The sequence below is a fragment of the Haplochromis burtoni genome, unplaced genomic scaffold (assembly GCF_018398535.1).
Source record: "Haplochromis burtoni strain Fernald_Lab_line unplaced genomic scaffold, NCSU_Asbu1 Contig_18, whole genome shotgun sequence".
Classification (NCBI taxonomy): domain Eukaryota; kingdom Metazoa; phylum Chordata; class Actinopteri; order Cichliformes; family Cichlidae; genus Haplochromis; species Haplochromis burtoni.
The window spans coordinates 1,067,664-1,094,281 of record NW_024582379.1 but is presented as its reverse complement, the minus strand read 5'-3'; the positions used below and the strand labels follow the sequence as shown (position 1 = coordinate 1,094,281).

The 26,618-nt window shown below is 40.7% G+C and overlaps 2 protein-coding genes across 4 annotated transcripts; both read left to right on the top strand.

Moving 5' to 3' along the window:
- The first annotated feature begins 780 nt into the window (after positions 1 to 780).
- Positions 781 to 7,069, top strand: LOC102290656 (coiled-coil domain-containing protein 112). Of its 3 annotated transcripts, none has more exons than XM_042218338.1 (15): positions 781 to 991; positions 1,115 to 1,486; positions 1,980 to 2,110; positions 2,525 to 2,646; positions 2,889 to 2,978; positions 3,942 to 4,017; positions 4,305 to 4,431; positions 4,632 to 4,748; positions 4,904 to 5,041; positions 5,532 to 5,653; positions 5,836 to 5,962; positions 6,153 to 6,320; positions 6,538 to 6,636; positions 6,777 to 6,895; positions 7,010 to 7,069. In XM_042218338.1, exons 2-15 carry the CDS (start codon positions 1,442 to 1,444, stop codon positions 7,038 to 7,040), a joined length of 1,512 nt encoding a protein of 503 aa, XP_042074272.1. In that variant the 5' UTR covers positions 781 to 991; positions 1,115 to 1,441; the 3' UTR covers positions 7,041 to 7,069. The 3 variants fall into 3 exon arrangements, with proteins under 3 accessions (XP_042074272.1, XP_005916208.1, XP_005916209.1); XM_005916147.2 differs by having other exon boundaries at positions 782 to 991; positions 1,983 to 2,110; XM_005916146.3 differs by having other exon boundaries at positions 781 to 1,486.
- A 200-nt stretch (positions 7,070 to 7,269) lies between these two features.
- pggt1b (protein geranylgeranyltransferase type I, beta subunit) lies at positions 7,270 to 26,327 on the top strand. The gene is made up of 9 exons (XM_005916144.3): positions 7,270 to 7,433; positions 9,717 to 9,835; positions 11,085 to 11,149; positions 11,426 to 11,577; positions 13,284 to 13,416; positions 14,550 to 14,595; positions 17,793 to 17,977; positions 19,209 to 19,317; positions 22,976 to 26,327. Exons 1-9 carry the CDS (start codon positions 7,306 to 7,308, stop codon positions 23,140 to 23,142), a joined length of 1,104 nt encoding a protein of 367 aa, XP_005916206.1. The 5' UTR covers positions 7,270 to 7,305; the 3' UTR covers positions 23,143 to 26,327.
- Positions 26,328 to 26,618: the final 291 nt, after the last annotated feature.

Here is a 26,618-nt window from a genome sequence, read left to right as displayed (position 1 = left end):
AAATATTATTTTTTAATGCTCTTTTATACTTGCAAGGAGGTTGCTGCACAATTTCTACTCCTGTGGCTGAGCCATTAGCTTGCTCAGAATATCACGCTGTGTCCAGTGTTGGATGGTGTTTCAGTCGAGCTGATTTAATGCAACTTTCCTCAGCTAACATTATCTCAGGACGGTGGTGGTGCACGGGATTTATTGAATAAAATGTTGAATTAAACAACTGTTTTTTAACTTCCACTCTGTGCTACTGCTAATTTTATATTGAGTATTTCTCCTGTACTGTTGCTATGACACATATCTAATCACACGTTTAACTTATGACAGCCAGATATAGACACGTGGTAGTAGGTGAACTTTGAGTTATGAGTTGTTTTGCCGAGCTAATGCCAGTTAGCATTAGCTAACGAGTTATGTCATCTTCAAGCTGCTTTCATTTGTTCTCCTTGACATTTACATTTTTGTATGCAGATACAAACTATGTGGTCTGGAAATCCCCAGCTGTACCCACTTGTTTGATCTGTCATGCCAACCAGTCATCTGATTGCCTCTTTTATCAAATTAAGTGGGTCCCTCTGCTGAGGATGAGGACAGGAAATTGTAACACTCTCCATTAAGGAGAGCGGTTGCTATTTATGTTGCGATCACAACTCTGCCTCTGCACCCGAGGGAGAGACCATCCCCAATATCTGCACTCAATAATGGATTCAGGTTTCTATTTATACTGCCTTCACTCTCTTTCTCTCAGTGTCTCTGTCACTGTCACTTTGGCAAGACTCATAATAATTATAGCTGTTGGCCATCGTGAAAAAGCTGTTACAGAAATAGCCGAGGCCTCGGTACACTGCGCAGGCGGTTATTTTAGAGAGTGAGAGGCATATAGGTAACTTTAACTATCAAGCTGCAGGGTACCGTCAGATTTTATAACTCGAGAACTGGGTTACAGAGACTGAAAGGAAAACACGGAATAATACTCTTTGAAGACTTTTTATACTTCGTAAGTTTTATTGGGCCACACTAAATCAACTTTCAGCAATTGAAAGATTATTAATTCAAGGAAGATTTCAATATTTCTTTGGCTCACTGACTTTTCTGGCTTTTAACTTTGCGTATCTTCTAGAAAACATGCAAAACTACAAGGCTGGGAATAAAACCACATGGCAGTGGCAGGAAAAGATTGTGGTTATGAATAACAAAACATTTAAGGAGTGAGCGTGGTATCCATGTGACAGCTTCACACTGGCTGAAAGGATGAAACATGTTTGTGTAAGGTTTTCTTCGTGGTTATATACAGTCATATACATATACATATACATGCATACAGTCATACACAGCTACGGGCAGTCAACGGTTCTTCTACAGTCACTTGTTATACCACAGTCCCTTAATGACAGCAGCGCCCTCTGCTGGTACAAACCAGTGACTGCAGAAGTACTCCACTCCAAACATGGCTGCCCTAGCAACTGCATGGGAGGATGATAAACATTACTCGGTATCTGTCATAGTGCTCATTATTTCATTTATTCCTAAACTGCCTTACATTAGTCAGCCGGCTGTATTTGAATGATATGTTTTGTTTTCTTTTCGGCGCGTTTTACTTTCAGTTTTCGGGCCATCTGAAAGTCTAAAGAGCTAACGTTAGTCAGTGCTAGGTAGCAAACTTAGCTTTAAGAGACGAAACTGCTTGGTAATTTTACAGATTTGTTTATTGCGCTAATCAGTAGTATGCAGGACTCTGACATACGCGCGCCATTAATAGTTTCATTGTTTTTGAAATGTTTTTCAGAGCTTTTGTTGCTAAATTTGCGTTTGTCCGATAATGGATGCTGTATAAATAACATGGTTACAGATGCCAATGTCGTTGAGTAGACTGTGAATTTATTATCGGACAGAACTTTCTGGACTTTTGAAAATGCAAAAAATCTACACCTGAGGTTGTTGGCATGAGCAGCACTTGTGTTTTACTAACACTAACTGAATATGAGCAGGGGGAGGAAGAGCCTAGTGTCCTGCAGCCATGCACATCACCCCTGCTCAGCGGTCAAAGTGCGGACCACAGACTGGCCACACAGAAAACTGCACAGTTCCTCAGGGAGGCTGAGAGGAACAGGAGGCAGTAAGTAATACTGCTGCTGTCACTTCTTCTGCGTTTAAATTGAATTTCTAACACATATTTTTATTTACATCGTCAAAAGTTTCATATCGATGTTATCTTGATTTCTCATTCACTGAAGATGAGTTGGAAACAGTCAGCAATAATACTCTGTGCCATTTAAGCGATGCTCAGTTGGTATTAAGGGTCCCAAAGTGTGCCAAGAAAATATGCCCCACACCATTACATCACCACCAGCAGCCTGAACTGCTTGATATTTCCTCTTTTTCAGACCATTCTCTCTAAACCCTGAAGATAATTTTAATCACAGGTCATCTTGACCATGTCTACTTGTAATTTTAATTGTTCTAATAAGGTGAAATCAGATTATTTGTAATAATGTGTAACAGATCAAATGAATCGCTGAACTTTTCATAGGATTGAGAAGTTGGAGAAAGAGAGGACGCTGATTTCTCAGTGCAGAAAGAATGGCTGGGCGGATGTGAGTGGAGAGATCGAAGAGTACGAGAATGTGCTGGAGGGACAAAGAAATGCTGAGAGTAGGTCTTTCTTTACATATACTAACATTTTCACCTGACATTTTAATGTTGCGAGGTGACGGGGCATCTCACTCGGCATTTTTTCTGTGGGGTATAAAATACCCTGCTGGGAAGACTTATTATCAGATCCAGAGAGGCTGGAATCTCTGGAACTGGAGGCATAGCAATAAACATTTATTAGAAGAAGCATCCATCCTTTGTGATGAATATCGCTTTTCATTAACCTGTTCTTTTTTCTTCAGAGATAAATCTTCAAAAGCAGCTCATGAAGATTCATAATGGTGTGAGGAAATTTCAAAGACATCTAACTGATGTGAAACCAACTCCGGAGTGTAAGTTTTTACTCATTTATGTTAAAGTGGACCATTTCTGCTTTTCCTTATTCCAGTCATATATATTATACTGATGGTAAATGCTCACATTAAACAGAGTGAGGGTTTTAATTAGTAATAGCTGGTATTTGTGCAAGAAATCCCTGTGAGCCACAAGCTCAGGCTTCAGACCTCGCTTAAAACTCCCCTTTAGACTGTTTTTTTCTGCTCCTGGGTCTGGATGATGTCAAAGAGATGGGATATCCCTAATATGGACATCTTACTCCAGCTGCTATTTAAGCGTTCTGTTCTCGATTGGCAGCCAGTCATAAAAATATTACTTAAAGGACAAGGAGCTAAAACAGCTCATTTCAGAGTAAACGAGACTTACTATGAAATAAATGGGGATGATTTTGAACTTTTAATCATGCAAAGCTGATGTAGTAAAGATCCAAGAGTAAATAGCTGGAAATGGAAATGAATGTAATAGGTCCTCTTTAATTTAATTTCCACTATTGCAGAGTATTCAATTCAATTCAATTTTATTTATATAGCACTAAATCACAACAACAGTCGCCTCAAGGCACTTTATATTGTAAGGTAGACCCTACAATAATACATACAGAGAAAAAAAAAACAATCATGTGACCCCCTATGAGCAAGCACTTTGGCGACAGTGGGAAGGAAAAACTCCCTCTCAACAGGAAGAAACCTCCAGCAGAACCAAGCTCAGGGAGGAGCAGCCATCTGCTGCGACCGGTTGGGGAGAGAGAAGGAAGACAGGATGAAAGACATGCTGTGGACGAGAGCCAGAGATTAATAACAAGTGTGATTCAGCAGAGAGGTCTATTAACACTTGTTGAGTGAGAAAAGTGACTGAAAAGGAAATACTCGATGCATCTGAGTAGTGCACTGCTCAATAAAGTTGTCTGCATTGTTATATGTATAGAGTTCTTATTGTCTCTGCATTTCTTGGATTTTCAGTGATTGAAAAACTGAAGGAAATCATGTCAGAGGTGGAAATTTCTATTAACAGCGTGAAGGAGGAACAGCGCTCACGGTAACAGCATAAACCAAACAAGCTGAGTTAGATGTAGAGGCTTAAAATCCATTTTAAAATATGTCATCCATATTAAAGTAAACTACCTTTAACTTAAAATGTAATAATATTTAACATAGTGAAGCAAGCAGGTACATCGCACTTGTACATGTTGCATTCGTTCGCACATGATTCCAGCTTTATGTACGTTAAAGGAGAGAAAGAGCAGCCACCGTTTAATATTTTCTGGGGGTGAACTTTTGTACTGATGTCAATATTTTGTTAAAATTGATTTGCTTTTCGTTCAGCTTTGAGGAATTTTTGAAGGAAGAGTGGACATGCAGACAGGAAATCACCGCTTATGAGAAGAAGATTGAAAACTGGAGCCTTGCTGTCAAAACGAATCCCAAACTACCCGCAGCTCCCACTGTTAGGGTGTGTCTCTGTCTCGTCTTCCTCCTCTCTGAACTTTCTCTCGTGTTTGTCAGTTAGGTGGTAAAATATTAGAGAGATGAGTTTCAGTGAGAAGTCTCAGAATTAGAATAAGATAAATAAATATCTCTCTAACCAACACAGTGGCAGTTGACTTTATTTCAAAATGCACCCTGAATTCATAGCTGCCTCTTTTCCATAAGACCAAACCACCCGACAGAGACCTGCCAGCAGAAGTCAGAGCGCTGGAGGTTTTCCTGCAGAAGACTGGAGGCCCTTATGGTGGCTGGGACCAATATGACCATGAAGCTTTTCTTAAAGCAAGTAAACCATTACTGTTATTTCTCTTCCTTTCACTTGCCGATCATGTCATACGGTCAAACACTACTGATTAAACTAACGGGCAGACTCAGCAGCTGCCAGCCCAAAGCTTGGTGACCTCAGCGCGGTTGTCTGTCTGTAATCTGACTCACAGGTCTGGGTGAAGCACAGTGGGGAGCCGGGCTACAGGAAAGAAGCCAAGCTGTATCTGCCTGGTAGAACAATGGAGGAGATAGAGCAACACGAGGAATGGCATCAGGAGCTCATCTACCTGCAGGACAGGAAGAAAGAGGTAATGACAAAACATGTCTGAGCAGAATAGAAATCCAACTATTATCTATATATGTGCACATTAGACAAACGTGAAGGTGAGGTTGGAGAAAAAGCACCTGTGAACTTCACTTTTAGCTCATCCTACAATAACCTTTGAGTTTCATTGATGGTGAGCCAGTTTGACCTTTGAGTTTTCAGACAGAGTTACAAAAAGCTTTTAATAATTTATTATGAGGGGAGACTTAAAACATCAGCGCAGAAGTTCTGCTGACAGTCCACTGTTTTTAACTGAAAACTAAGCAATCATAAAGAGTTCGATTTTCATCTTCACTACATATCCCCCCCGATTCGTTTGAAAAAATGGCGATGATTGAACATTACCTCACATTTTCTTTATGTGTTAACATTAAATAGACAGCACATCATAAGAATTGTTTGCAACCCGTGCTGCTGCTTGTTAAGTATTTTGTGGTTTCTTATGTCACTGCTTATTTTTATGCCACATGCAGGCTATTCAGCGCTGGAAAGCCAGCAAGCATCAGGAACACCAGATCAGGATACAGACTCAGGAGAAGACAGAAGAGGCAAAAAGGAGGGAGGAGGAGGCCAAAAGCCAGGCCCAGCAACACAGGTGAGCCAGGAGTGTGACACACTAGTATGAAATAAAAAGGAGATGATGCAGGCGGGTTGATCTCCTAGCTATGCCGGTTAAATTCAACCCAATGTTGTAAATCCCACCTCATGTTATGAGCACCCAGTTGATTGATGGATTTTTGGGGGTGTCGTTTGTTCATGGTATATAATTTGTTTTAGGACTGAGGAGGAGAGGAGGGAGATGGCACGGCGTCTGGAGGAATGGAGGGAAGAAAAGAAAAGGAGGGAGGAGCAGGAAGAGGAACAAAGACTGGCTGAAGAGATTCAAAAGAGGAAACGGGAAAAGGTGCTTTTGTGCTCGGGTGTCATTTTACTGTCGCTGTAGTTTAGTTTAGTCAGGGAGCACTTCTGTGTAGTTATGCACTCATTTAATGTAAAAATGAAAATACAGAGTAAAACCAAGGAGTAAATATGTGCATGTTGTGTTCTGAACTGCTTTTTACTTTAACCAATAATGTATTCATACTTTTTATTAGGAGGAGCGCCGCCGGCAGCTGGAAGTGAAGCTAACCGTAGAGGAGCAGCTCCGACTGAGGAGAGTAGAAGAGGAGGAACAAGAGAGGAGGAGGAGAGCAGAAGAAGAGAGAGAAAGAGAAGAGAGGAGAAAGGAGGCGACAAAGAGCATCAGGCGTTTTAATGAAAGGGTACAAAAGTGCCAAAATTACAGACATAAGGAAACACAAGATGCGATGTTTGCGTGTTTTAAACTGAGATGCCTTAAGTGACTGCTGTAAAATGCCAGATTTTCAGATTTCTGGTGTTAAACAGGATGTTGCTCTAGATAAGAGCGCGGTTTTCATCAGGCGAGGTTGTGATGTCAAAACACTGAGAAATACAAGGCTCGTCTCTGCCTTTCTGCAGGATCTTCATAGGGTGGAGGCAAAGCGCCATGAGAAACAGCTGAGGGAAAAAGAGCAAGAGGAAAGGCAGAGGAGACTCGCTGCCAAGTTGAAGGAGAAGGTGAGAGGTTTGTTTTCTTGTGGAAAAAGTAACAGTTAAGTCACTAAATCGGAAAATCATCATTGTGAAATCTTGAAATAAGAAGATTAAACTGCGTGTGGGAAAAAGGTTGACGTTTTGTCCTTTTTTTCCACATTCAGGTGGACAATCATGTCAACAGAGACCCGTCCAGGCTTACCCGCCCTACGAAGGGATGGGAGGAGCGGCTGAAACACGTTGGACCGTCGGGAGATGGGCCAATGCTACAAATGTTTCACAGGTTTGCCTCCTAAACTTAATTTTTTTCTGTAAATCGTTCAAGTTTCTGTCAAGAAACATTTGGTAATAATGAGTAATTTATTTCTAAATGACTGAAATGTTCTTTTTGTTACAGAGCTGTTCCAACTTGGAGACAAGGCCTGTGATGAAGAGTCCTGCATTGTGTTCAGAATCCTTTCTATTTTTTAAAGAAAATAAAGATATACACCGCCCGAATTGTCCCTTTTTAATTTGTCATATAACTTTTAAGGTGCAATTCAGTTCAATTTTAAACTGTGAAACTGTTATTTTTAAAATAAAGATTTTTATTGTGATGTGCCGTTTACACTTTAGGTACATCGAAGTAGTATGAGCTTTTATTTTGAAACTTAAACGTACCGGAAAAGGATTCTCATAGGTGCGAAAGCAAAGATGGCGGAAGAGGAGAACGAGTTTGAAGAATTTGAGCAAATAGACTTTTTAAGAGATCGACATGTACGATTCTTTCAGCGAACACTTCAGGTGTTACCTGAGAGATACGCCTCGCTGGAAACGACCAGGTCAGTTCACCGAAATCAACAAAGATGCTCTAGTTTGTGTGTTTTGTGGAAGAACTTCACTAGCAGCTAAGCTAGGTGGTCTTCACAAGCAGTTTTGAATGGAGGCTAATGCTAGTAGCATAGCATAACTGCAAGCACCAGCTTAGCCAAGTTATGGCAGATGAACAGATGTATTAACACAATGCAGTGAGGTGTTTATTATTAAGTGATAGGTCATGTTATTATCATAGTCATCAAGGGAATTGGTCTCACCTAAGTGTTGCAGCGAACTGTAATTTGTAAATTTGAATATTAACTCTGTACGTGTTTCAACTTTTTTATTTAATTAACGGAAAACGCCGCTTTACAAACTATAAACTAGTGTTTCGCTATAAAGAAAATGTTTCTCTAATGTAGAACGAACTGAGAGGTTTACCATAGTTTAAGCAGAATAAATGAAATGAAAAGTAAGTACTAACTAGTACTTACTTGGCTAACTAGGCTGTGATCTGAAGTAAGAACACGAAGCAGGTGGTTGAGAGATATCCATAAAAGAGTAATGAAAGTCACCAGAAGCAAGACGGAATATTTCAGTTCAATTCAGTTTTATTTATATACCGCCAAGCTAGTTGCCTCGAGGTGCTTTATATTGTCAGGTAAAGACCCTACAATAATACAAAGAACCATGACCGGTTGGGGGTGAATGGATGAAGACAAGAGAAAGACATGCTGTGGAAGAGAGACAGAGATTAATAATAACTAATAATTAAATGCAGAGGTGTATAAATGCACAGTGAGTGAAAAAGATGACTGAAGAAGCATCATGGTAATCCCCCAGCAGCCTACATCAATTGCAGCATAGCTAAGGGAGGATTCAAGGTCACCTGGTCCAGCCCTAACTATATTCTTTATCAAAAAGGAAAGTTTTTATTGCAGCATAGCTAAGGGAGGATTCAAGGTCACCTGGTCCAGCCCTAACTATATTCTTTATCAAAAAGGAAAGTTTTAAGCCTAATCTTAAAAGTAGAGAGGCTGTCTGTCCCCAGAATCCAAACTGGGAGCTGGTTCCACAGAAGAGGGGCCTGAAAGCTGAAGGCTCTGCCTCCCATTCTACTTTTAAATACCCAGGAACCACAAGTAAGGCCTGCAGTGTGAGAGAAGCTTCTATGGGTGATAAGTACTGTAAGGTCATTAAGATGGCGCCTGATTATTCAAGACCTTGTATGTCAGGAGCAGGTTTTTAAATTTAATTCTGGATTTAACAGGGAACCAGTGCAGAGAAGCCAATATCGGAGAAATATGCTCTCTCTTGCTAGTCCCTGTGAGATCTCGTGCTGCAGCATTTTGGATCAACTGAAGACTTTTCAGGGAGTTTTTAGGACATCCTAATAATAACAAATTACAGTAGTCCAGCCTAGAAGTAATAAATCCATGAACTAGTTTTTCAGCATCACTTAGAGACAGGATGTTTCTAATTTTGGAGATATTGCGCAAATGGCAGAAATGTATGTGAATGATAGGGAAGGAGGTGTCACAGTGAAGAAAAATAAGTACCTGACATCAACCATCCAAAGCGATGAACCGTCCAATAAGAGGTGAAGAAGAGAGTGCAGGCAAGGTGGAGTGATTGTCAGGATAGCAGAAAGAGTGAAAGGTAAGGTTTACAAGATGGTAATGAGAACTACTGTGATATATGGTTTAGTAACGGTGGCACTAACTAGAAAACAGGAGGTGGAGCTGAAAGTGTTAAGATGTTTGAGAGACGTCTGTCTCGCCCTAGCAGCGCCTGTCCCTCTCCTCCTCTTCCGTTCGCCTCAACATAAGCTCGTCATATTCTCTTATATGATTTACTCTGAGGTGTTTGACGAGGTTAGCGGTGTTGCCACAACACCTCACTGTCTTGCCACATGTATCGCAAACCGCGTCTTGGCTTTTTGACATGAGCCATTGTTGTGAGTGCGCACGCCAAGGGGCTGCCACACATTTATACAGCCGTATTTCGCATATGACTATGAAAGGCGGAAGAGAAAGTAGTTCCAATTTAGATGATCATAATGATATTGTTTCTTTCCACTGTGTTCCTGTTAATGATAAACTACAAATTTACCCCAAATTACTAAAATATCAATATTTTAATATGAGAATCAATTCTAGAGCATAAATAACTGGTATCGGAGGAATGGATATTTCAGTATCCGCACACCACTACAATAAACCACATCTTACATTGCCTCTGATTTTTTGCATTCTCACAAATATATTTGTAATAAGTAAAAATGAATGTAAATCTCACCTTGTTTTTAGGTTGACCATCGTGTTTTTCGCCCTGTCTGGTCTGGATGTGCTGGATGCCCTAGAAGTGATTGATCGGAACGTCATGATTGAGTACATCTACTCACTACAGGTTCTGCCTACTGAGGATCGTAAGTCACACATTTTCCTACTTTTATAACTATTTAGCAGTTGGCAGTGCAAAAAAAAATCATTGTCAGTAGGAATATTACTTTTTACAAAGGCTAACATTAAGTGGTAGAGCAATACAGCTGTCAGAGTTCCTGAATGCATTAATCAGGCATTGCATCTTTGCCTACATTTGTGCCCTGTTTCTTTGGTGTAAGATTCCACAGTTAAGTTTAACTGGTTTAGTACCTAAATTGAACTGCACTAGAAAATAAATCAAAAAGATTTGAAAATTATGGAATTCATCATCAATCTCTGGTGCTGTTAGCAAACGGGATGCTGGTAGGGGGTGAGGGTTAGTGCGTGTTAGTCCCTAAGATATCATCAGGATATTACAGAGAGACTGAGTTACTGTGGGATTGATGGGCTCTTGAGAAGTTCAGCTTTCTGCCTTTTTAAGATTTTTACCCCAGGATACATTTCAGGTTTTTCTCTTCATGTTTGTCGACTTCAAAGCTGTCGAACTTGAAAGTCTGGATTATGAAACCATTACCAACTTCCAGGTGTTCTCCTCGCTTACCCTGTTACATTCATTCATTCGTCAGGGAAAGTTGGACTCTAAATCTTTAATGACTTGGGTTTTTTTGTCTCTAACAAGCCAGTCTGTGCCATCTGTTTAGATGCCCATTCAGTTAATTATTCAAGCCATCAACAGAAATTACAGAGGGGTAGCCATGCCTGATTGGTCTCGGTTTTGTTGCTGCCATATGTTTGGCGTCACATTAAATTTCTTGTCATTAGGTGTGAAAAACACAACTCAGGAGGCACACGAGATTTCCTAATGTATCATTGGTATGGAAATAGATCTCTGGCATGAAACTGCAGATGTTTCGAGTGATTTAATCTTTATATTTATGCATCAAAAAAATGATAAAGGTGTTGTGGAGCAAGTATAAACTCAACAATAAGTGCGAATAGCACCTGCCACTCAGGGCATAATGATCTGTAGATGTAATGGTTATAAACGTGCGACATGTAACAACTGTTTAATTATCGTATGTTGAAACTGCTGGAGCGTGCTGTCCACTGTAAGTGGTGTTTCTGTCATAACCAGGAGATGGCAGCAGTGTTCTTTTTATATTATTATTTTTCGGGAGAATTAAAAAAAAAAAATCTAGTAATGCTTTCTTTGTCCCAGTTTTTCTTCACCTGTGTAGAGTGACAACCTTTTGTTAAATATCTGCTCTTCCTTCCGCTCTTGTCTTTTTTCAGAATCCAACCTAAGTCGATGTGGGTTTCGGGGATCATCACATATTGGAATCCCTTACAGCACTAAGGTACAGCCATCGCCCACCCCAGCATGTTTTTTGAGGTTATGTTTTGTAAAAACTAAAGCATCACCTTCTTTTGCATTAGTCTTAGAGGCGGCTTCACTACTATTATCCCTATTTTTCTGTTGTTTTCTATATTTATGGTAATCCTGCTCCAAATATTTTGTTATTCTTCCCTCCAGCTGAAGGATTAGTAGTCAGAAATATTACCATTCTGTCTACAATCTCTTCTCGTATAGCTTCAGTGGTAAAAATAATATCTCCTGCTGATGTTTTCTCCAGGGCCCAGGTGTGCTCCATCCATATGACAGTGGCCATGTAGCTATGACCTATACTGGGCTGTGCTCACTGCTGATACTTGGAGATGACCTTAGCCGGGTTAACAAGCAGGCCTGTCTGGCTGGTCTGAGGGCGCTGCAGCTGGAGGATGGCAGGTCAGAGCGCACACACATACACGTTCTGATTTCCTTCAGCAGCTCGATTTAAATACACCTGAGGTGGTGGAGACAACAAGCAGCCTTAACACGGACTGACTCACATTTGATTCTGCAGTAGCAGTTCTGTGTGCAAGTCTCCAGGCACCCTGATAAAAGATTGTACAACAAGAAAACAATACAACTCTTGCAAATCTTTAGTGGGGTAGATCAGTGAAACGTCCCTTTCTGTTTGTGTAAAGAGGTTCAGCTGCACATTTATTCCCTGAGATATCTTTTCTTATGTTATTATTAAAAAGAAGTGTAGTTTGATCATTATGTCTCAGTGTTTCTACATGATAAAGAAATGCTGCTGAAAGGAATCAGTCAGCATGACTTTCTGGGATGTCATTGTTAGAAACGAACATATAAAACTACAGAAAATGTCCTGTAATTATAAGACAGAAAGCCTTTGTTCATTTCCAGAAAATGCATTTAGTTTTGGTTTAGTGTGAAAACCACTGTAAAAACACAAGAAACAGACAATTCTACAGTAGATGGTGGAAAAAAGAATCTGTCATTCAGTTGTTTATCTGTTATTTAGTTACCTTGATGAAGTATGAATGGCCATAGGAGAGATCTTTATCAGTGGAAAAAAGATGCAAAACTACAGTTAAAAGTCTAAAATTTATGCCCTCTTTCATCCAGTGGGCCAAATTAGAGTCTTTGCTGAGCCGATTCTGGACTCAGGGCCTTATGTTTGACGCCTATATGTTCTATAAATTTAACGACTCTCTTCTTACCATCACAGCAGGATAAACCTTCCCAAAGCGGCATTATTGTTGGCATTGGTCTTTGCTCGTGGGAACTGTGACGTCACCACATCCCTGTAACTATTTATAGCTGTGCTTGAGGCGTGCTGCCACAACGCAGAAACAATCACTGGATCGGTGCGGGAATTAGAATAGAAGAAAACGAAACGGGCAACAAAGCGATCGAGAGGATTTTCGCTCATCTGGTCAAATGACCGATGAGCCGGTGCCGTGGCCAGACGTCTGCCAAACATCCACTCTTCCTATAAGTCGGCCAAAATTTAATCGAACTTGTGGGTGTTTTTCCATTTTCAGAAGATTCACTAGTCCTCCAAGAACATTGATCCGATTTTAGTGACACTTGCACACAGTAACCACCTACTAGGTGTTCAACCAAATTTCAGTCAAGGCCGAGGTCACGTGTGTCGTTTTAGAGCCAATAACCTGCGACCTGAGATGGATCGTGAGCTTAGATCTCACATCTTACTTTTTCCACAAAATATCTGTGCTCTCTGTAGCATAGAATAGAATAGCTTTTTATTGTCAATGTACATGTAACTTTTGGCACGCCCACCATTCATAAGGGCGACAACGGTAGCCAACAACTGCCAGTATCTTTGACAAGTTCACTTGGTGTTAAGAAAAGTAACAGCCGCCTCACTAATGATTAAAAAAACAGGTCAAAAACGACAGTTAGCAACATTAGTCAGCAACCTCTGAACAAACACATGACAAATAAGTGTTTACTCTGCAACTGCCAGCTCTCTAATGCGGCACAAACAATGCCTTAGCAGTTTTATCTGAGAAGCTTTATAAAAATCAAATTCAGTATTACAGTATATGCGTCTGCACAACAGGCTTATTTCCAGTTGTTTATGTAGCTCATCCGGCTTTACTGCTTCCTCTTTCTTCCAGTTTTTACGCAGTGCCAGAAGGAAGTGAGAATGATATACGCTTTATCTACTGTGCAGCCAGTATCTGTTACATGCTGGACAACTGGTCAGGCATGGACATCCAAAAGGCCATTGAATACATCCGAGGAAGTTTGGTGAGTAGATGTTAAAAAATTAAAAAATATGAAATGTAGCTTCCTGGTAACTGGGTGCAGCTGTAAACAACAACACAGCGCGGCAACATTTGAATGAGAAGAACAGGCCACCCACCTTCAGTAGGTGGCACTCTGCCGAGAAATACTTCATTTATAATAAACGGAGGGGGCTGAGCAGTGCGGTGTGGTCTTAAAGCTGTAGCAGAGTGTTCTTTCCCCCCTCTCGACCACGAGGGAAAACACATTTTTTGCACCACACTGATATTTTTATCAAGAGCTCAAGTCCTCGAAGCAATGCGGGTTCCACTAAATCCTTAAATTGATTCTGTATCAGGACAAGCTCATATAATTTTGGCAGTTAGCACAAGAGGCTTTTATTACATAGTTTATCATTGTTTCACTGGTGTGTTGATAACAGGCTTCATACTTTTGGATGGATACCAATTTTTTTTTTTTTTGCTTAGCAGGTTAATTATTCGTGAATGTAAGTATGCCAGAAGCAGTGGGTGGTTATGTATCAGAGGGCCTGTTTATGAGCAGCCATGTATCCATTTATAAACCTTATTGTTGAGGCGTGATCAGATCATACACAGGGACAAAACATGGTTGGACTTTCCCGCCTTTAAGGTTATCACGTGTTTTGTGAGCAAATGCTTTTGCATATTCGTAGTGTTTCCTCCCTTAAATGAAATATCTACTTTGCAAGTATTGCAAGTTGCCCTGTTGTCATCTGTTCTCGTAAAGTATAACCAAGCTTTTGAGCATTTGAGCCGCTGGCGCAGTGTTTCCTGCCAGGTAAATGACGCTCCGCAACGTGGTGACGTCATTCGGGGCGACTGGAATCGATAAGGGAATCGTTTGCAAAAATGGCGAACAATTCCAAGGAATTGAAACAGTGGGAACCGGTTCTCAACAAGAACCGGGTTTCGATACCCATCCCTATGTCTCAGTGCATGTTTATGTATTTTACTGAGATTATATAGTTTCTAAAAACTGAAACAGATTGCAACACAAATGTATTTAATCTTTTTACTAAATTGGGTGTCAGTGTGAATAAATATATATTCAGAAGACTGATATGGTGATTTTTTTTATCCTTGCTCACATTTGAACCGTTGTCTCTCTCTTTCTAGTCCTATGACAGCGGGTTTGGCCAGGGAGCTGGGCGAGAGTCACATGGTGAGTCTGATATTATTTTAATTGTTTATGTTATCAGATAAGTGAACATTGAGGAAGAAAATTATCGCATTTCGCAGCACAAATGTCTCTGAATAATGATTCGATTTGTGAGTTCATATCAGATCAAAGGATTTGTGGGTGTGTATGCCTGTGTCGCAGTAAAGGGTATGAACGTCCCCGATGGTGCTAAGTGCTTTAAAGGATTAGCCATTTAAATAACTCTCTATAGATACAGTACCTTGCCCTCATTAAGCTCTCCCCCGCTCAAATTAAACCGTGTTATTCTGGCACAAAAGCCTTCATCCTACATGCTCTTACACAAATACACACACTTCTCAGTAACACATTTACTGTCACCTTCTTGGCACAGTGAAGAAATCATTTTGTGGTAGCTTTGTGAGGCGCTGTGAACGCATAAATTGAAACCGCTCAAAGGCACAGATTCTAGTGTGTCTCAGTGATTTCCTTCCTTGAGATAAATTCGACCTCTGTGATTACAGCCTTCATTGAGACTCTGCTCTCTTCTGCAAGCATGCCAACTCTCTGTCTGAAGGCTGATTACACATCAGTAGAGATGCAGAGTAGATGCCCATACATCCCTAAAGTGTGTTTGTTCAGCAGCAAGGCCTCCCACGCTGTTTGCTTTGCACTGTTTTGCTGATAATTGTGTTAAATGCATAAAATGGGGTATTATTAAAAACTATGTGCAGGGTATACTTTTCTCCTTTTTCTTGCCATGCATGGTTGTTTTCTTAAGATGGTAAGAAAACAACATTTTTGTCATAAATAGACCTCAGAGAAATTCCATAGATGTCACCCCTCGTGTTTAAACTGCATTATCAGTGTGTTTGGGCTCATTGTCATGCTGACACATGAATTTGCTGCCAGTCAGGTGCTTTCCAAATGGTATTGCATGGTGGATCAAAAGCTGATTGTGCTTTTTCACATTTGTAATTTTACCAATGTTGACAAGATTCCCAACAGCAGTGAGTGAAATGCAGCTCCAAATCACAGAGCCTCCACCCTGCTTTACAGGTGGCTGTAGACACAATGTTGCACCTCTCTCCTGACTTCCACACATTTCGGTGATGATTTGAATCAAAGAAGTCAAATCTGGGTTATTCACTAGTATAGCTCAGCTAGCGCTGTTCGATATAACGATATATATTGGATGACGATATAAAAACATCTATCGTTTCATTTTACGCTATCGTTTGTTTCATGGTGTCGCAAAATAAACTGTTTACGGCAATATTTTTTCATCGTTATGATTGTCACTGTAGAGGCTATATTAATTTCTTAATATAAGAGAAAGTTCTCTCTTTCTCTTATATATAATATAACCACACTACTGAGGGACAAGCGTCTGTTTTTATGTGTTGTCGTTAGCAATAGCGACGGTAACACCTTCGCGTGTCCGCTTGTTTATTTTCCACATAAACCTTTCACAATAAAGCTCAAGATCCTGTTGAGACTTTTCAAAATAAACTGAATCACGTGAAAGAACAGATTTTTTACGGATGAGAAGTAAAAATGAGCCGCCAGGTGCTAAAAAATAAACCTTAGACTCAAACGTTAGAACAGGCAACCCGCAGCACACCATGTAATAAATACAAAGAAAACGGCGGCCGTTACAACTTATGTCTAAAAATGTATAGTTTCATCCATCGGTTAAAACACTCGACTCCGGGTAAAGGACGGGCAGCTGGAAACACTTCACGCAAGTCGAGCTGCCCGAGATTCACAGAATTTACAGAAAATGTTAAATTTTTGTGATTTATATCGTTATCGGATGATAGAATTCTTATATCGGGATATGAGATTTTGGTCATATCGCACAGCCCTAAGCTCAGCCCTTTCTCCCTTTTCCCCCTCCCTTAAGATTTTTTTTTGTCCTGTTTCATAAGGACATGAATTTCAGATTAAGTTAATCTCCTGTAGATAGTTTTTTTTTTTTTTTTTTTTTAAGGCAAGCCACTTCTTTTTTTATCTTCCACTTTTCCTAATTTTAACCGCACACTATGCCGCAATGTGCCAATTTTGGGTTAGTAGCACTTTGGGAATCACCTTGTTGGTCCAAAAATAAAATTTTATCCTTGTCAATTTATGTTATATTTGGCATTTTTGGAAGATTAAACTAAAATGAGAATAAATTATGTGCTTTTATTTACAATTTAAAATTAGTTCCTTGCCAAGTTGTCTGTTGTAACACTAGTTCATCCTGTGAGTTTGGTTCATTTTCATGCCACCTCTTTTTTTACATCTTTTGAAAATGTTTCGGTCGAAGGACTTGCCTGAAAATGAGTGGAAAAAGCAGCCGAAGTCCAAAAATGAACTTAGAAACTAATTTTGGGAAAGCCTGGAGAACTAGTGCTCAAGACCACTAGTAAGTAAAATGACAAGAAGGTCATACTCCCCAGATTATTTAAAATAAATCAATGAAAGTTGGCTCAAGCTTTGGGACTTTAGTGTATATGTTGGCACAGGAGGAAATAAGGTTACATTCAGGTGTGAATATTGTTATACTTTCCAAACAGAAAGCTGCTTTTAGGGTCTATTTTTATTATAAAGCCGATTGTTCCCAACCCTGCGGTTAGAGTCAATGGTTAGGATTCCCCTCAGTTCTGTTTGACATTTATATTTATCTCCTCTTCCTTCGCCTCAAGCAGAAAGGGAGCTAGACATGGCTGATTATAGGCAAGTGTAGCATGTTGGCAGATTTACACTCGTGACCCAAACACTTCACCACGCCTTTTCTTTGTGTCTCCCCTTCACACGTTACCACGTTCAAACAAACACAGATAAGCTGGCAGTGATGTTCATAATGTGTGGAGGTCAGCTAGAGCAGCTGTGATAATGAAAGCAGTTGACAGCTGGATTGTAGAAGATTGCTTATGGCTGCTCTGATAACAGCTTATCATCAATCAATCAAAACTCTCACGCTGGTATTAGTCCAGCTGTATGATGCTCTGTTTTTCAGCCCTCAACAAAGCATCTCTAAAGGTTTTTCTCTTCTCGTCTTACGTTTAGCCTGTGAGTTATTTGAGCCCACACACAGATATAAAATCTGTGTTTTGATTGCCGTGCCCTGCAATCATCTTGTTTGTCACCAAAACATATGAACCACTGGCGCTGCTTTCCAGTTTGAATACATTGTCAGATTAGTCAAATTTAATGAGCCTGTGTTGTGTTTCTAGGCGGCTGGACGTACTGCGCCATAGCCTCTCTGTGTCTGATGGGTCGACTGGAGGAGGCACTGAGTCAGCGGGAACTGGACCGGATCCGGCGCTGGTGCATCATGAGGCAGCAGAGCGGTTTCCACGGCCGCCCAAACAAACCCGTAGATACATGCTACTCCTTTTGGGTGGGAGCTACATTGGAGGTAAAGACCAGTGGGACAGATACGTGCACGCATATAGAGACACCGTTTTGCATGCATTAAAAGTGAAGCTGGGTGCTGCACTAAATGGCAATTAAAATACCAGCAGTTTAAGAGGAAGTGATTCCTGTGCACCAACGTGGATGCACAGCCAAACCGGATACCGAAACACTAAATAGGGAAGCTCAGATTGCAGCACACAGTGAGGAAGTGCTGCTCTTTTTCCTCCTACAGAGGCTATTACCCTACATGTTCACACTGGGAAAAATGTGGGCCTGTCGATTGTCTCATTTATAGAACCTTTTAAGAAGTTAAGTTTATGAAATTTCTCTTTATTACAGCACAGAAGATGTTACACTTTAGAATATATTGGCATTCACTAAATGTGAATCATTTTTGAAAATCTCACATCGTCTAAACTCGTGGTTTACTGGGGGATTTAATTGCTTGTAAGCCGCAAACCCCTCTGAAACCCTACAGCGTCACCTGATATGGACACGGAAATGTAATCGTCTAGTTACATTACAACAGCTCGGTGCCGTTGAGTCCCCGTGGCATTTCCGGCTACTTTTTTGCCACAGTTTTTGAATTTTTCAATCGCAAGTTGCTGAAATTATCAGGGTGGATGTGAAGGAATGTACAATGAAGACTAACTGGAGGGACAAATATTTTTTCCCCTGAGGGAAAAACTGACCACAAAGTAGGCTGGGGACAGAAAAAGTCCCAGCATTTTATTTCTGTCCTTCAGCCTGCACAGCATATAAAACACCGGGACATTTGGTAATTAATACATAGGTTGGTTTTCACTTCCATATAGGCTAAAAGCCTGACCTAAATACACACACACACACACACACTCGTGCTAAAGCAAACCCAGTGCAGGAAAACAGTGGATTTGTGGGTTGTCAAGCGCCAGAAGGATTAAAATTTCACAGTCAAACAAAATATTTGCAGATGGCTCACACTGAGGTTTGATGTTTTTCCCCCCTGATGTCTGTATATAGAGGGAGAATATCAAGTGTGTGTAATCACTGGTTTTCACCTTTGTGGAAATAAATGTTGTCATATGTGTGTGACTTCTCTAAACACAGTCTGCTCTGCTTCTTTGTAAATGAGTGTGTACTGAGCCAGTTTAATCTTATAATAAACAGCGCTCTAAATGTATACCAGTGCATTTGTTTTGTTAGAGTCTCTTGCAGATGTTTTCCTTTTTCTTATTACCCTTATTTTCCAGCTGTTAGATGTGTTCCAGTATACAAACTTTGAAAAGAACCGGAGCTTCATCCTGTCCACGCAGGATCGGTTGGTGGGCGGCTTCGCCAAATGGCCAGACAGCCATCCAGGTAAGCATCTCACAGTACATGTAGTCATTAGGTAAAGTGCAAAAAGTACCCGACTACTCAAAAGCCTAATGTGGATTCCACCCATAGTTTTTACAAAAATCAGTTTTGCTGTTTGTTTGCATAGAGGTTATTTTTGTAGAAGCTCGGTTTAGGTTACTATGCTTTGCTGTGGCTCTAAATATCTCAAGGATAAGAGGTGGTGGATGTAAGCAGTTAGGATACCTTTATTTTCCTCTCTCTCTTGCTGAACAGTTTCAATGCCCTCCACAGGTACAGGGAGGTCAGGGTGGAGCTGTGGTTGCCGGTTTTATTTGAGATCAGCGGATGAGCTCTTGTAACCCTAAACTTCAATGGTCTAGTTGCTCGTCTGGTCCGTATTTGTGCTTTCTTCCTCGCCCTTGTAATGTGTAATTGATGAGGTGGTTGTTGTTGGTAGCCAAGGACACAGCAGATCGGGCTCCTCACGTTACAGGAACAAGGCAGGGGAAGACAGGGTGGAAGGAACAATGAGGTGAACAGGGCAGGTAGACAGTGTGATGACAAAGCCGTGTGAATATACATGTACAAAGGAGAGTTTTAGGAAATAAAAGAGACTGCAGCAGTATGGGAACAGATATCGCTGGACTTCTGTGTGTGTGCGTGTGTGTGTGTGTGTGTTTGAGCTGCGCAGTCATGCACAGGAAGGAACTGGCTTGGGAAGATGGGACAGCAACAATAGCCCGGAACAAAAGAAGGTGTTGTGTATTTGTTTAGCAGATCTGCACCAAATAAAGCCAAATATACTTTGAACATTTGGCACAGCCCAAGTTTGTCCACAGGTACTGTTTAACAATCTGATTAACAGGAATATGTGGGATTACACAGGGTAAGAGTGGCTGAAATTCCAGTTTAAAGTGATTAAATTGAACCAACAAAATATCAGCTGTTTATTAAAAAAATCAAATCCGCAGGTCTTTTCAGCTAACTTTTTTTTGCTGTAAATGACGTGACAGAATTTGAACAAACCAAATGGTTGTCACAAAGAAAGCTCCTGCCTTTATTGTATACGCGTGTCTCTGCTTTTATAACACTTACAAGAGACAGTTCGTGGCCCAAAGGCGTAGCTTAGTGATCAAAGCAGCCTTATACTGATTCATGTTGGAGAAAGTGCTTTGAAGTGGCATTGATCAATACGCTGCTGTGCAAAAGTCTTGAGTCACCCTTCGTTTCTTTATATTTTGCTAGGAAAACGGGAAATGGGTGCAGCGATTTATTGAAACATATTCAAAAATAAAATGGAATGCAAGATATAAGGGGGAAACCGAGGTTGTACAATTCTGAGGAGCATGAAAGTCAATATTTGGTATGACAATATTTATTCTTCAATGTAGCCTGGACTCTGTTAGGCAAGCTTTGTTGTCATTTCTTTAAGTAGTCTTTGGAAATACTTCTTCAAGGACATTCAAAGCTCTGTTCTCTGTCAAGATGATCCCACACTGCTTCAATAATATTGAGGTTCGGGCTCTGGGGAGACCAATCTATGATATTTCCCCATTATATGGTTTTTCTATCCAGGTATGCTTTTACTTCTCTGGTAGTGTGTTTGGGGTCATTTTCATGTGGATCTAAATCTAAACAGAGTTTTCTGTATTTATATTTCCATCAATTTTTACAAGATCCCAACACCACTGGCTAAAATGCAGTGCCAAACCATGACAGAGATCAACCATGTTTTACAGATGGCTGTGTAATTTAGCACACCTCAGCCTTCTCTCCCTGTTTGCCTTCCTTAAGAACGGCTGATGTTAATAGTAGATGGATTAGCTGAAGGTTCAGATGCATCTCTGGTCCCGTGTCAGGTTTTTGCCATTTTTTTTTTCCTGTTTCTTAAGGACATGACTTTCAGATTTGTCCAGTTTCTTCAATCTTTTTAAGAGCACGCTGCACAGCATGCTAAGATATGCCAAGTTGTAACGAAACGGAAAGAAACGATGCGTTTGTGACAGGCTGCTAGTAACGAAGTGCCTAAAGATACTATTTGTCTGTCACACAATTCTCTGTGCTACCTGCTCGGACCCACACATTTAGCACTTAGCTGCTAAAGAGCCAGATAGAGGTATCATTATTTGTAACTAAAACAGAGCTAACAGAGGTGACTCTGCTTTAACGATAATGTTCATCTGCATCTCTGGGTAAGTAGACAGTTTGCTAAATGGACATTGATAATTTCCTTATCAGTCAAACCACCTCAAACCTTGGACTGATGGAGACGTCTCTTCTGTTCAGCCTTTAGTTTGAGTCCTTGTTGACTCCTGATTGATGCCACTAATGGTGCTTTGATTGATTCTAATGTCTGTGTCCAATCATCTGTCATTTCATTATAATTCAATTACTGCTCATTTACTGGCTCGTGCAGCTTTTAGTCTCGTCCCAGGGGAGGTGAAACGACCACAGAGGCGACCTGCATGCATCATTTATATCTCCTTAAAGGTTCAGTGCAAGAAAACCATATGGAGGAAGGTTCTTATGTGAAATGAGGTTTTTGTTTTATTGACTGCATATGGATGGGTAAAGGGACATCCAGCACGTTCATCTTATCCAGTGGTTAAACTGGGGTTTATGACGGACGTCGGGACTCAAGACCATGCAGAGATTTTTCATTACTAGACCTTACTTGCCTTCTTGTTCCTCTACTTAAGAGGCCGGTCAAGTTTCATAGTTGTAGTCTTCTTGAATTCTTACATTAGACTTGAGCATGAAATTGGAAAGCTCCCAGTAATATGATTTCAAGCTAGTAACGGTACCAGCTCACCTTGATACTGCAGATAGAATATGATGATGGTGCAAAAAGTGCCAACAGCTCTCATGGTGCTGTATAGACTCTGAATCTGTTTAGTTATGTGTCTCCTTCCTCATTTCTTATTCTTTGACATATTTGTCACACTTAAATGTTTCAGATCATCAAACACATTTTAGTATTAGACAAAGATGGCTTTGTTGTACTCGAGTTATCTAACCTGCCCTGCCTGCCCTCTTTTGTTAAATCATAAATTAAATGTGCTTAACCAAAATCGTTGTTTTTTTTTTAAAGCTGGGTTTAGTTTCACTAGCCACTCCCAGGCCTGATTATGGCTAGATTCTTGGTGAATCAAGAAATCACTTAAATAGAAGCTGTCTGACAAAGTGAAGCAGGTTAAAAGATCTCGAATAACGTGCACAACATGGCACAATCTAAAGAAACTCGAGAGCAGCTGAGAAACAAAATCTCTGGCATGTATCAGTCTGCAAAGGGTAATAAAGCTATTCCTAAGACTTTTGGACTCCAGTGAACCACAGTGAGACAAATGGAGACGACTTTAAACAGTGGTGAACCTTCCTGGGAGTGGCCAACCTGGCAAATTTGTTCCAAGAGCTCTGTAACCTAGAATAACCTGGAACATCATTTAAAGAACTGCAGGCCTCACTTTCCTCAGTTAAGGTCAGAGTTCATGTTTCAACAATAAGAAAGAGACTGAGCAAAAATGGCTTCCATTTTTTTCCTCTGGCGTCATCAGTCAGTGTACGGGTACTGCAAAGGCTACAGACCTGTCACATACAGGTGTTTGTGCTGTGATGCATGTTATCATCTCTGACCTAGTTTCTTCTTTCCACTCTTTCAATCTCTCTTCCTCTCTGTCAGATCCTCTTCATGCATACTTAGGGCTTTGTGGTCTGTCCCTGATTGGAGAGCCCAATCTGAGGAAGGTCCACCCCGGTCTTAACATCACCCAGAGAGCCTTTCAGCACCTCCAACAGCTGCAGCAGACATGGAGAGACAGCACCGACACCTGCGGACGTCAGCACTGAAAGCCGGATGAACCGCGGCGCTCCCTCTCAATGGCTTCAGTTATCAGCAACGTCGAACAGTTACCAGTCAAGGAGGACTGGACTTGTTGAAGAGGTTTGGCCACTTACCAAGAGGCCATCTCATGTGAGGACTGAAGAACGCTCTTCTTTACAAAAGCAGTAACTTTGGAACGCTCACTTTAAATCCATCCAGTGCAACTCTTCCGTTAAGAGCCACACGCCTCACGTTTTTTGCTGCCTTTTATTCGCACAGTAGTCAATAACGGTGCGGTTTGTGGTTCGTGGGAATAAAAACGTGCCAGAAAGTCAAATTTGAGCTGCTATAAACTTGAAATTTCTGATGCCTCCATTGTTCCATTGAGTTTTTAGATAATGGCCTTTTGAGCTTTGCTGCTCATCATCATTGTGAACAATATCTTCATAGCCAAGGATCAAAACTCTAAATGTACATGAGAAACATTGTAATAAGTGTTTAAGGGGGGATCCCTGGAGGGCTGGGAGCATCCACACTGTCTTTTTATCAGGTTTATTTGCTAAGATTATGCTATTGCTGAGTAATGTCTCTAAATTTTAAATGTGAGATCTGTTAAGGTCTCCTTTTCATTCAAAGACTTAAAGAATTCGAAGCATAGTCTCCTTTTCCTTCTTTTGCTTTTTGTTTTGTTGCCCTTGTAGCATTTCCATCCTGACATTGCTTGTGAACCTGTTTAAAGCCTCAAGCTCTCATGTCCCAAAGGTGATACCAGGCCAGGTTTACTCATCTCCCAGTTTCACCACTGCAGGCTGTGTGCACTGATCAAGATTTAAATTAAAGAGCGCCTGGTGTGAAATTAATGGAAAAGGTGGTTATGGGTTTAGCTGCAGGCAAATCATTTTAGAAAATATCATTCTTTGTCTGCATTTTTCTCTGACTGCTAACAGAAAAGAGATTGAGCCTCTCCAGGGAGTTTGTTAAGAAGGGGAAAACCACCTTCTTTCCTGCAGAGGTAGTAGCTCCCGGTTGTAGCAGCAGACCCCATCCTAACACCCCACAACTCCTGCATCCTGACCTGTGCTCATTCGCTAGCTTGCATGCTCCCTGCAAGGCGCTAACCAGCCTCAAACCGGTAAGAAAAGATGAGACAATAGCACCGTAGCTTGAGGAAATGTATTCCTTTGAACAGTGCAGTTATTTTCAGTGCAGAAAGGATGTAAGGTAACAACAGAGAACAATGAGCGTGAGCAGAATGGACCACAGAGTGTCAGGAAACAGAAGCAAGTGTTATCCCAACGAGCTACTTGCATCCCCCCCCACCGAAAATGTTCATCACAAAGTATTTAGCAGTGATCTGACTCCAGACCCCTAAATCACTGAGGCAGAGCTGGTAGGGTTTACCGCGCAGGTGCTCAAAGGAACACCACTCACATGTCGTTTAGGCAACCTTTTACTCTTGACCCGAGGCAGAGAGTTTTAAATTTCAAAAACAACCCTTAGAGTGACACACGACACTGAGTTGATCACAGCCGCCACCTCCTGCCCTCACTGAGGTTCTCTCATTCCCAAATAACCATCTTCTCCCAGCCACATCCTTTCATACCAGGGTCGCCGTCCAAGCAAACGCTGCCTGCAGTGGTTGCACCCTCACTGTAGACTGCATGCAACAGCCGTTCTCACAATCTTTTTCTTTTTATCCTACTATCTAAACTAAAGCCGGTCCTGGCATCATCTCCCTTTCCTCCAAATTGACCTCGTTTTCAGTTAAGGTTACAGACCAGGGAGACGGAGGAAAGAAGAGGTGAATAAATAAATAATTTGAGCCATCTATTATTAAAAGTAAACCAATGTAGGCTGACGTCTTCTCCTCGACTCCCAACAAAGCCCTCAGTGTTATATAGCCTGGTTTTACAGCTACTTTTTAGCCAATGCTTTATTATCGTTCATGTTTGCATGCTTTTCCTAAAGCGACAGGCTTTGCTGTGGCTATTCGTTGTTACTATAGTATCATTTTTCCTAAGATTTTGTTTCAGTGCATCTTTTTCAGATGTTCTTGAATTAAGCCTTAGATAAGTAAAGAAAGGATCTGAATTCAGAAAAAAAAAACTAATTTTCTTTTTCTTTTTTAAAGTCATCATTATATTCTTGAATCAATGTGTTGTGATTTGCTTTGCTCTGTAAGAAAGAAAACTGTTACTTCTGCTGCACCACTGTAGAGCCAGATCCGGTGAGATTTAATGATCTGCATCTTAGGACGTCACTTCTGCTTCCTATACAGATTCCTCAGGCCATCCTCGGCCTGTCACTCGCTCAAATTTGACTTTGAAATGTGCCTCGTGCAGCGTCGTTTTGGGTCAGTGCTCTGTGAATACTGCAATTCTGTACATGCAGCATGGTTAAACTGGGTTAGGGATGCTCCTTCTGTCAACAGACGCCCAGGATATTTTTCTTTCCTGGAGGAGAAGAAAGAGGAAGGAACCATCTACTCTAAATGCATGTAAACTTACAGGAAGGGTAACGACTGCTCTCTAAACTCTTTGCTCCTCCCATTTTTGTTAAAAGTGCTTATACAATCAGACTGTACGATCTGACTGATGGAAGTGATTTTTTTTTTTTTTTTTTTTTTTTTTTTTACTGGAATCTGTTTTTGGGGTGTTTTGTTTTTTCACTCTAACGCTCCCCGTGGACACTTTCTTAAAAAGCATGAAAGATTGGATTAATGGCTCTGCCACGTGACTGCAGATGAAGGCTGTGTCTCTGCAGAGTCACCTGTGCTCTCCCTCGGTCGCATCGCAGTCCACTCTGTCCCAAAACAGGTGGACGACGGCTTTGTGCTTTTAGCTGCAGTGAAAACTGTTTTCTTTCCGAGATCCAGCAACATGTGGTCAAACCATAAACCCCTGCTTTGCCATCAATAAATATACATAATGTAATAATGAATAATGTAAGAATAAAGGTAATGAAATTTATTTTTTCTATGCTTTGTAGAGATATTGAGTGTAGATACACATGTAAATGTCTATAAATATGTGACTTCTATCGTGCAAGAGAGAACCAGGTTTACGGTGACGTGAGTGAGACTGTTAGAGGAACTGGATATGCAAATGTTGGCATGTGATGTACTGTTTGTCTATAGCTTTGAATGAAATGATGTTGGCTCTGGCTTGGCAGTGCAAACTGTATGTATGGTAAATAAAACCTGTACTAACTGTCTGAATTGTTTTCTGTGGGTGGGTTCGTGCAGCTTTTCACTTTAGCTAAGTCGCACGTTAACCTCAAAAGCTGGAGAATTTCTTCGGTACAGAAGTTAAAAATAAAGGTTAATACAACCTATAACAATATAGGTATAATAGTGTATAGCGCAGTAAAATAAAATTCAAAATGGCAACATATTTTACTAAAGTAAAATCTGATTTGAAATCCAAATAAGGAAACAAAGTATACGTTTAAATATAGATCTGTCCACCCTTTTTTTTTGCTGGTTCCTGGGTGCAGGGTTTGA

Coding starts and splice junctions, on each gene's coding strand:
- LOC102290656 (XM_042218338.1), top strand. CDS start 1,442: ATGGCTGCCCTAGCAACTGCATGGGAGGATGATAAACATTACTCG. Junction 2,647..2,888: donor GGGACAAAGAAATGCTGAGA/GTAGGTCTTTCT, acceptor TTTTTTCTTCAG/AGATAAATCTTCAAAAGCAG. Junction 2,979..3,941: donor TGTGAAACCAACTCCGGAGT/GTAAGTTTTTAC, acceptor TTGGATTTTCAG/TGATTGAAAAACTGAAGGAA.
- pggt1b (XM_005916144.3), top strand. CDS start 7,306: ATGGCGGAAGAGGAGAACGAGTTTGAAGAATTTGAGCAAATAGACTTT. Junction 7,434..9,716: donor GCCTCGCTGGAAACGACCAG/GTCAGTTCACCG, acceptor CCTTGTTTTTAG/GTTGACCATCGTGTTTTTCG. Junction 11,150..11,425: donor GAATCCCTTACAGCACTAAG/GTACAGCCATCG, acceptor TGTTTTCTCCAG/GGCCCAGGTGTGCTCCATCC.